Source organism: Octopus bimaculoides, chromosome 10, assembly GCF_001194135.2.
Source record: "Octopus bimaculoides isolate UCB-OBI-ISO-001 chromosome 10, ASM119413v2, whole genome shotgun sequence".
NCBI classification, from domain to species: Eukaryota; Metazoa; Mollusca; class Cephalopoda; order Octopoda; family Octopodidae; genus Octopus; species Octopus bimaculoides.
Genome location: NC_068990.1, coordinates 30,014,018 through 30,024,415, shown reverse-complemented (window position 1 = coordinate 30,024,415; position 10,398 = coordinate 30,014,018). Strand labels below are relative to the sequence as shown.

The 10,398-nt window shown below is 38.4% G+C and overlaps 1 protein-coding gene across 3 annotated transcripts in view; it reads right to left on the bottom strand.

The window, feature by feature from the left end:
• LOC106884075 (solute carrier family 22 member 15) overlaps positions 1-10,376 on the bottom strand; it is a 50,683-nt gene extending 40,307 nt beyond the window's left edge. Inside the window, exons 1-6 of one of the 3 annotated variants that reach the window (XM_014935293.2) lie at positions 10,241-10,376; positions 7,804-8,016; positions 6,561-6,787; positions 2,817-2,998; positions 1,320-1,483; positions 709-788 (exon numbers count right to left, since the gene is read on the bottom strand). In XM_014935293.2, coding sequence (XP_014790779.1) covers positions 710-788; positions 1,320-1,483; positions 2,817-2,998; positions 6,561-6,787; positions 7,804-8,016; positions 10,241-10,359 — 984 coding nt within the window. In that variant the 5' untranslated portion in view covers positions 10,360-10,376 and the 3' untranslated portion in view covers position 709. Of the gene's footprint in view, positions 1-708; positions 789-1,319; positions 1,484-2,816; positions 2,999-6,560; positions 6,788-7,803; positions 8,017-8,338; positions 8,672-10,240 lie in introns of those variants that run through there. The other 2 variants (XM_014935294.2, XM_052971101.1) reach the window with 2 other exon arrangements.
• Positions 10,377-10,398: the final 22 nt, after the last annotated feature.

Sequence of the window (10,398 nt, the reverse complement as noted above, 5' to 3'; positions counted from 1 at the left end):
GTTAGGTAGATTAATTTCTTGTTTGTATTTGTCAGCTTCCTTAAATACTGAAAACAGTCTTTTTGTTTTGCTCGTGTTTTGTGGCTATTTGTATTAGTTTTCCTTGCTTCTGGAGTAGGTATTTTTGCAATCCTATGGTGGTTATTTTATAATAGTTTATTATTATTTTATTATTATTATTATTTTTATATGAAAATTCTCAGCATATTTTGCTGGGTATGATGGAAAGTGTCAGCTGTCCACAGCCAGCAGACTAAGGTGACATTTGTTTACTGGTCATGCTTCAAGAACTCTGCGAAGAATTCTTGCAGTTCCAAGCAATGCTGATTTTTCTAGGTGCTCTACCTTCACACTTGTACCAATCTTTTTCAGCCATGTTGGTAGCTGAGTGCTGATACTTCCAAGTGCACCAACTACTATTGGTATCACGTCTACTCTCTTCATTGACCACAACCTTCATATTTCCCACTTCAAATCGTCATATTTGTTTATTTTTTCTTCTTTCACATTGATCCTGTTTTCACCGGGGCATTGCTATGTCGATTATCATGTCTATCTATCTGCCTGTCTGTCTGTCTGCCTGTCTGTCTGTCTGTCTGTCTGCGTATGCATGTGTGTGTGTGTGCTCACATACCTACATCTATATACACACATGCACACACACACGTACACACCCACATACATACATCTATATACAAACATACATACATTAAAATTTCGTATCCTCTGAATATTGTTTCGGTTGCTTAGTGTGACTTTCTTCCTTTAGAACTGCATCCGTTTTCGCACTGGAGGGAAAAAGAAAGAAAGAAAAAGTGGAATGGCCAATCAGACATTTAGCAAAATAATGTTTAATATTTGAAATATGATGCAGATGATGATGATTATGGTGATGATGAATAAGATTCTTTTCTACTCTAGGCACAAGGCCAGAAATTTTTGGGGAGGAGGCCAGTCGATTAGATCGACCCTAGTACGCAACTGGTATTTAATTCATTTATCGACCCTGACAGGATGAAAGGCAAAGTCGACTTCGGCGGAATTTGAACTCAGAACGTAAAGACAGACGAAATACCGCTAAGCATTTCGCCTGGATGATTAAGTTTCTTATTAAATCAATGATGAGGTCATTGTTGATGTTGTGCAAACGATGGTGATGATGATGATAATTATGGTTATGTTGATGACAACAATAATAATGATGATGATGATAACAAAGATGATAATGATAATTATATTGATGAGGATGAGAATTATGATGCTACTACTGATGGTGATGATGACGATAATGATGTTTAAATCATATGAGAGACACCTACGCTAACTCCAGTTCTCCAGATTTGGTCACATCATTGAAGTTGTCCATCATTTTCCGGTTGTTTGTTTCAGGTAACAATAATGACAATAGCCCCGCGATTATAGAAAGTGTTCCCATAAGAATCATCGGCATTATTCGACCAACCTTGCCAGAAACCAAATCTGACTGAAAAAGAAACAGAAAAAAAATATGATTTTGTTTATTTTGTTGTTGTTTGGCCCCAGGTCATTACTGAACCAGCACACTTATGGTCAAAGGGGCTCCCACAATGACCGCCCTGTTGTATTTCAGCATATATAGGTAAAAAAAAAACAAAGATTGCGTTACGTGAATAATGTTTTCAGAAATCAAACATGTATAGTAACAAACAAACGAATGGGAAAATGGCGCGGAAGGTGAAGTTGAAAAACGTATACTAAATGCACAGATGAATGGAGAACAAACACAGAAAGACACTAACACCTCATTTGTTATCGACCAGGGGGTCAGGTGCAATTTCGTGCCCTCATTGACAATATATATTCCACTCTGGAGGCAACCAGCTAGAGAACTTGATGGGAATGTAACCAAAAAATGACAAGACGAAATGTGACGGACAAACAAGGATGAAAAAGGGAAACAGAAATGGAAATAGATGAAAGTAATTCGAGAGGAGACTGTTAGTGGGTGGATGGGGACAAAAAATAGAATAAATAAACAGAATATGAGAATATGGTCTTAGAGACGAGTAGAGACAACAACAAAAGATATTAATACATATACAAAAAAATAATACATATACAACAACAACAAAAAAGTCGAGGCCGAGCAGACAGACAAGTGTGGAGTAACGCAAAAGGGAAATAAAAAATGTCCGACTGGACTAAACCAACGCATGAGAAAGGCAGAGTGAGTTTGTTTTATTGTTCAAAGTAGCAGCATAACAATGGTTTCAAATTTTGGTACAGGGCTAGTAATTTCGAGGAAGTTCGGGTAGGTCAACTACATCAACACCAATATCTAACTGGTACTTATTTTATCGATCCCGAAAAGATGAAAGGCAAAGTTGACCTCAGTGGAATTTCAACTCAGAATGTAAAGACGGACGAAAAGCTGCTAAGCCTTTTTTCCAGTCTGTTAATGATTCTTCCAGCTCACTACCTGAAGTAGCAGCTCAATAATGACAAAGTTATTTCACTAAATTCTTCGTTATTTCAAAATTAATTAAAACAAAGGCTGTTTATTTCAGAAATGTGGTAAGAAAAGCCTCGGCTATTTTACTAAATTCTTTGAAACAAATACAGTGTATTTCATCCCAAATACGGTAACAAAAGGTTTATAGCCATTGTGCCTGGTCTGATGGATAATATTTCCTTATTCGTATGTTGTTATGTAAATCCATAGAAAGATAAGCCTAGCTCTGTCTCTTTACTAGTTGTGCTGGTCCCACGATGGGTGGACTAACAAAAGAGGCGAACAACAAAACAAATACGAAGTCTGGAAGAATCTAAATACTTACAAAGTTGAGAATGTAAGGTGCCACACTGCCGCCAACACGGGCAAAGGTAGACATAACCCCCAATGCACCGTTTCTTATACAAGTTGGATACAACTCCAAAGTGTATAAATACACAATTGAAAAAGCTGCGGTGATAAACAAACGGCCTAACATTGAACTGGCGGTTAATATCCATCGATGGGCTGAAAAAGAAAAAGGTAACAGATAGAATTTTTAAGTAAGAAAAGAAAAAAAAGCAACCCGTTTCTGTATTTCACAGACATGTGGACCCTTACTTAACATGCTACGCAGTGGGATTGAACCAAGAGCTATAAGGTTGTGATGCAAGTTTCTTAACCATTTGACCATACTGAACATTACATCAAACCCAATTCTCAGGTAAAATTAAAATGACAACGGCTGACTAAGGTGTATATAATTTCAATATGTGGGCTTCTCTACAGTTTTCGTCTACTCAGTCTCATTCATAAAGCACAGGCCCTCAGAAATTGTGGGTTGGTACCCAGCATGCTGGAAGCCCACAAGGAGTTAAAGCATATCTCTAGAAATCCCCTTGAAACCCAGACTATGTCTCCTTCAATAATTGGCAGAAACTTGGTCAGTGAATTCTCTGCGATGGTCAACAAATGTCGATGTGGCCGGGGACGTGGCAAGCCTATTCATGACCTGGTGGGACAAAAAGCTGAAAAAAAAAACTCTCGAGGAACAATCAAACTGTACGGGAGATATGTGGATGATGTTAACATCGTAGTCAAAACACCGTCGAACATTCAGACTGAAGAGAACGAGAAGATCGTGATGGAAAACATCCAGAATATAGCTAATGCAATACACCAGAGCATCAAGGTAACAATAGATTACTCAACAAGACACCTAAATAAGAGACTCCCGGTACTTGACACAGAACTTTGGCTAGAAGCAATTAACGACAAAGTTCAAATCCTCCACTCACATTATATGAAACCTTTATCTTCAAAGTATGTTATCCATAAGAATTCGACTCTATCACACAGTGTGAAAATTAATATATTAATAGCCGATTTAGTCAGAATAATGAAAAATATATCCCCCCTGTGCATTCCTTGGGAGAGACAAAGACATATACAAAACTTCATGCATCGCATGCAGTTTTCGGGATGCAGCCAGAAAGATAGGATCCGAGTATACAGAGGAGTTAGCAAGAAATTTGAGGAGATTGTTGACAAAGATACAGATGGAAACAACTTAGGTACCGTAATAAACAGTGGAATCGACTACAAAGAATTAGTGACAAAACAAACAGAAAGAACACGTGGTACAATACCGACAAGTTCCGAGGAGTAATGTTTATAGACGCCACACCACACGGAGAACTAGCCCGCAGATTTAGAAAAATCCTCAAAAGTACTAAATTGAAGATAAATGTCAGAAAAACCAGGGAGATCCATTAGATCGATAATATGCAAAACATACCCCTTCAGAAGGACAAAGTGTGTAGAAGAGAATTGCATTGTGTGCAAATATAGTCTTGGTATCAACTGCAAAGCCAGAAATGTGGTCTACAAAATAAGCTGTATGGATGGTGATTGTAAAAACGGAAACACAGCATACATAGGTGAAACGACGAGAAGTTTGGCTGAGCGTGTAAATGAACATTGGAAGGACTATAAGAATCACAAACAAACCTCGGTGCTATACCAGCATGCAAAAGAACAACATGGTGGTGTACTGGACCGGATTAGCATAGAAATCCTGTCAAGACACCCTGATGACGCATGGTTACGGCAAATACACGAGTCAGTCCTCATAACTGAAACACGACCAATTGTGAACAGCAAATACACGTAGATAAAAGCCTTCCAATTACCCATGGTTACAGACGTTTTTCACACATAAAATACAGAACGTGAACGTAAATAAAAAAGATGCATTTACGAAGAAAACAGAAAATAACAGAAAGGAAACCAAAACCAAGTCCAAAGTCTCTATCTTATCTGATATGAACGAAATTTAACAAACACACATATGGACGCACAAACTTACATATAAGCACGAACACATACGTGAGTGCACACATACGAGCGTGCACACATACGAACGTGCACACACGCACATGCTCATACCGGACAATTTCAAAATAACGCTAAATAAAAAATAACGCTAAAAAAAAAAACGAAAAACGAAAAACTAAATACTGTTTATAAATTAATAAAGAACTGAACCAGTGCGTGTGTTTATTACCGGCATAATGCCTCTCCCAAGGTTTAATCGTAATAATAATAATAATAATAATAATAATAAGAAGAAGAAGAAGAAGAAGAAGAAGAAAAAGAAGAAGAAAAAGAAGAAGAATAACAACAACAACAACAACAATAATAATAATAACAATAATAACAGCAACAACAACAACAACAACAACAACAACAACAACAATAATAATAATAATAATAATAATAATAATAATAATAATAATAATAATAATAGTAATAATAATAATAGTAATAATAATACAGAGTTTGGACAATGTGCTACGATGGTGATGAGACGAGGAAAGCTTGCCAGGACAGAAGGTAAATGGTTGCCAAGTGGTGAAATGATGAAGGCAATCGAACCTCAATCCAGCTATAAATACCTGGGAATACTTGAGTCAGTTGGAATCAAACACAGTGACATGAAGGAAAAGACAAAAATAGAATACCTGCGGAGAGTGAGAAGAATATTGTCCTCAAAGCTGAATACCAGACACACAATTTCGGCAAAAAACTCGCGCGCAGTCGCAGTAGCTCGGTATGGTGTTGGGATCCTGAAGTGGATAGAAGAGAAGCTAAAGGAGAGGGACAGGAAGTTCCTAACGATGCATGGAACCCATCATCCACGTGCAGACACTGATCGCCGATACATGAAGAGAGTAAATGGAGGAAGGGGACTGATAAGTGTGGAAGACTGCGTGCGTATCGAACTCGAGATCTTAATGAGATAGCTAGCCCAAAGTAAGGAAACCTTGCTAATGGCGGTTAGGAATGAGGGAGCATTAAAAGCAGAGGAAAAAGGGATAACAAAGGACGAAGAACAAAAAGGACATGAAGAAGAATTACGAAAGAAGGGACTTTACAATCAATTCCATGTAACCACAACAGAAGTTGCTGGAAAAAATAGGTGGGACTGGTAGAAAAAAGAAACACTAAAAAAAAGAGACCAGGAGTACTATACTGGGCAGCGCAGGATCAAGCTCTGGCCACGAACTGGAGGATCAACCTGAGGAATGAGCAAGTGTCTCCGCTGTGCCGCATCTGCAATAGAGAGAATGAAACCATTGCCCGTATCACGAACGAATGCCCTAGACTTGCCCAAAACCACTACAAGTTGTGGCGTCACGACCAGGTAGCGAAAGTGCAACCTTGGAAACTGTGGGAAAAGTGGGAACTAGAGAGAAGGAAGACGTGGTATGAATACTAACCGCAGAGAGTGGCAGTGTCGGAGACTAGTAAAGTCCTCTAGGATTTTCCAATTCAAACAGATCAAGTACTAGAGCATAACAGACCGGACCTAGTGTTAGTGGACAAGGTGCACCACATATGCTATATAGTGAACGTTGTACGCCTCTTTGACACATGAATAGCCGAGAAGGAAGGCGAAAAGATAGATATAACCATCCTAAGTACAAAATAGCCCGGTTATGCATGCAAGACTCTAGGAGCTCCAACAGAATCTGTGATAAAAAGATAATAGTAATAACAGCAACAATAATAATAATGGTTTGTTTACCTTTAGTGCCATAGAGGACGGGAAATATTCCAGCGATACAAGCAACTCCAGCCAAAACCATCAGGCTAGCATGCATTTTTTTTCTTCCAACACGATTTAACAGAAGGATACAGAGAATATTCGCTGGAAACTCGACAACCGAATTCAAAAAAAAATTCAAATAGAGATTGCCATACAATCTGCCTACATTAAGAGTAAGGCCGTAATATACCAAGCTCACAATCGCCCTATATAAAAGAAATGAAAGATTTTATATAATGTACAAAAATGCACAAAAATTGCAGACCAAACCCTGGTTAGATGGCTACGTAATTTCTTAGAGAAAATTATGATAATTTGAACATTGAGACCAACAGCAAGTAGAGTTATACAACTAACTGTCTAATATAGACAACTAAGACAACTTAAGAACTGAGACAGAGTTAGCCAATGAGAGCCAGTTAACTTTAGTGCGTTGGATAAATGGTGAGTAGATGGTTTGTATGTATATGTGGCTTTTTTAGGTTATGTGTGCATGGAACGTTTATGTTCATGGAGTGTTTATGTTCATGGAGTAAAAAGTATTTTGTGATAAGCAGAATTCACTGATTTGTCTGTAGTCTCTGACATTTGTTTGCCTTCGGTAATTCTTAGTGAAATAGTTTTCTAAATTTCATGAAGGGCCCTGCCTAAATCATCATATCCTTCCTTTTCCGCACAGCAAAGATTTACCTAAAATGGTTTGTCGGTTTGCCTCAAGGTCCCAGCAGACAAAGTAGAAAAGGTGTTGCCCCAGATGCACTGGAACAGCCATTCTGACCCACGGGGCTCACACTTGCGGATGGCTGTTTCCACCCTGATAGTGGTGAGCAGGGATGTGGTCGAGGGGCTGAGAATGACGGAAGTCTCCACTGCCACAAGCTTGACCACAAACCTGTCAGAGAATGGCCAATACTTTAATGACCTACTTTTAGAGACATCAGGCAGCTTATTCAGATTTAACCCATTCGTTACCATGTTTCTGTTAAAATACGCTAGTTTTATTTCAGTGAATTTTGAAAATTATGAAAAATTAAATAAAATGAGTTGCACATAATTAAGAAAACAATAGAATCAGCACCAGTCATAAAAACGTTCTGGGGTCAATTAATTCAACTAAAACATTTTCAAGACGGTGCCCCAGCATGGCTGCAGTCAAATGATTGAAACAAGTAAACGATGAAAGACAAAGAACACAGAAAATCGTAAATGCAATATCACTCACCAGTTTAGCATCAAAATTAGGGTCCGTTTTAGAAGCTGAGGAATGGTAAACATTTTCCAGATTTCTACTCTTTTAGTATACGATGAGAAAATGTTGACGATTTCTGTTTGAGGCAAAACTGTTTTATTCAGTTTGGCGATGTTGCTAAGAATTATGTTGGCATCTTTTGTTCTCTTTTTATTGAGGAGCCATCGGGGAGATTCGTCTAGGAAACTTGCAAATAGGAAACGGAAAACCTCATCAATACAACCGCATACACACACATATATACGTACACACACTCACATACAAACATACATACATACATACCTCCAGCTTCTATATTCTTTAGGGGTTAAGGGGCCATGGGTTATATATTCCTCCAAACCTACATCTTAGGGGTCTTGGGCCATCAGGAGAAATAGGAATATGTATTTAGTCAGTGCCATTGTATCACAGGAACAAAGTCGAAGCATGAAACTGAATATCATAATTGACAGAATGAATCGTGTTCATAAAGTGGATAAAATGAGATTGTGTAACATTCATGACTTACCTTATAGTCTCCTCATCATTATCTTTGTCTTAACATCCACTTTTCCATGCTTGCAAGAGTTGAATGGAATGTGTTGAGGCATATTTTCTATGGCCAGAAACCCTTCTTGATGTCAACCCTCACATGTTTCCTACTAAAGAAATATTTCCCCTTGACCAATCATGTTTTCATGGAAGATTGGAAATAGAGATGGACCGTATCACAATGACACTTGTTTACAACCATTGTTCAGATAAGGAAACTCTCTTCCTTCCCCGCACGCACACACACACACACACACACACACGCATCTTAGTCTAGGGATCATAAATCAATCATCCTTTTCCCATCCATGTTTTCTGGGTTTCGCCTCAAACACTGCTACCCATTATAGTCCCCCAACATAAAGCAGGATATAATGAGGATTGAAACACTACAGAGATCAATGACAAAAAAAAAAAAATAAAAAAATAAATAAATATAAAGATAGGTGCAGGCATGGCTGTATGGTAAGAAGCTTGCTTATCAGCCATATCGTTCCGGGTTCAGTCCTACTGCGTAACACCTTGGGCAAGTGTATTCTCTCCAACACTGCCATCTTTACTATATTATTTGCACAACGTAGAAAAATATTCCACCACTATTATTCACATGATGTTGGCATCAAGTTTACGAGTCACACAAGGCTAGTCCTCCGTGCCATATGTCCCCCACAAAAGTTGAGTTCACATCACAAAAACTTTCCGACACAACTTTTTTGTTACTTCAAATGGTCCTGCTTTATTCAATGCTACCCCAAAAGAAATTAAACTAGAAAAAGGCCCACAACATTGAAATGGTATTTGGACAGTGTTATGATGTGCGTGTGTACATCGCGTGGAAGACAGTGTTACCCAACTAAATATTTGAATGGTGATTATCTAAAATAACCCATCGAAGAACCCACTCCGTACTACTTGAACATAACAGATAGATTACTCAAAGAAGTGCCAAACAAAGCACCAACACATAGATACGTTTCAGCCGACCGCAGATCTTTGATTGAATGGTCCATGGTGTCCCAAAATATTTCTTAGAAGACATCTCCATGCGATGCTAATAAGCTAGCTATGACCTGAGCAAAAGACGGTCAAACACTCAGTTATATAAATATTTATCTATCTATCTATCTATCTGTTTACCTATCTAGATAAATAGATAGATAGACATTTGTTCAAGATGCCTACCGTGAGACTGAACCCAAAACTGTGTAGTTGGGAAGCAAACTTCTTACCACACAGCCACACCTGTTACAAATTAGGTGAAGCCTGTATTTAAAGCTTTTTAAATTACCCGTCTCTAAACATCGAATGCTTTTGCCCCAAAAGAAGAACTAATCTACATAATTGGATTAAAACGAAGGTACAGGTGTTAGATCAGAGTTTTCCTTCCCCCAGAGAGATATCTAAACAAAGACTAAGGGTTCCTCACCCCCAGCTGCCTTTTGATGGGTTTTGCTTCTCATCCTGGAGGGTATCCAATATAAACACACCCCACTCCCACACGCTTCCCCAAGTAAGCTTTTTAGAGTTCTAAGTTTAGTCGCCAACTATGTGACGGGTTGTATATACATATAGAAATAAGTGCACACACACACACATCCATTCATCTATCCAAACATATACGTCTATACATCAATGCTCCCACGCATGCTCAAGTCCATCCGTTTATAAATCCATACACCCATACATTCATATATTCATACATACATACATGCATACATATATACATACACACACATCCAGTCATACATATACATAGGCAACTAACCAGTCATGCATATACATAGACATCCATACACTCGTACATACATAGAGCCAATGATCATACACCCATATATGCACATACACTCATCCATCCACCCATACACACATGCATACTTACCAGAAATAGGTGATAGCGAACAGCACTGACGGGATTGATATTATCATCATCAAAGGCCTCCAGGTCCTCACAAAATAAGTCAACAAAGCAATGATCAGTAGTCCAGTGGTAAACACCATTTGTATTGCAATGGAAGATTTCATTCTACTGTCCACCGA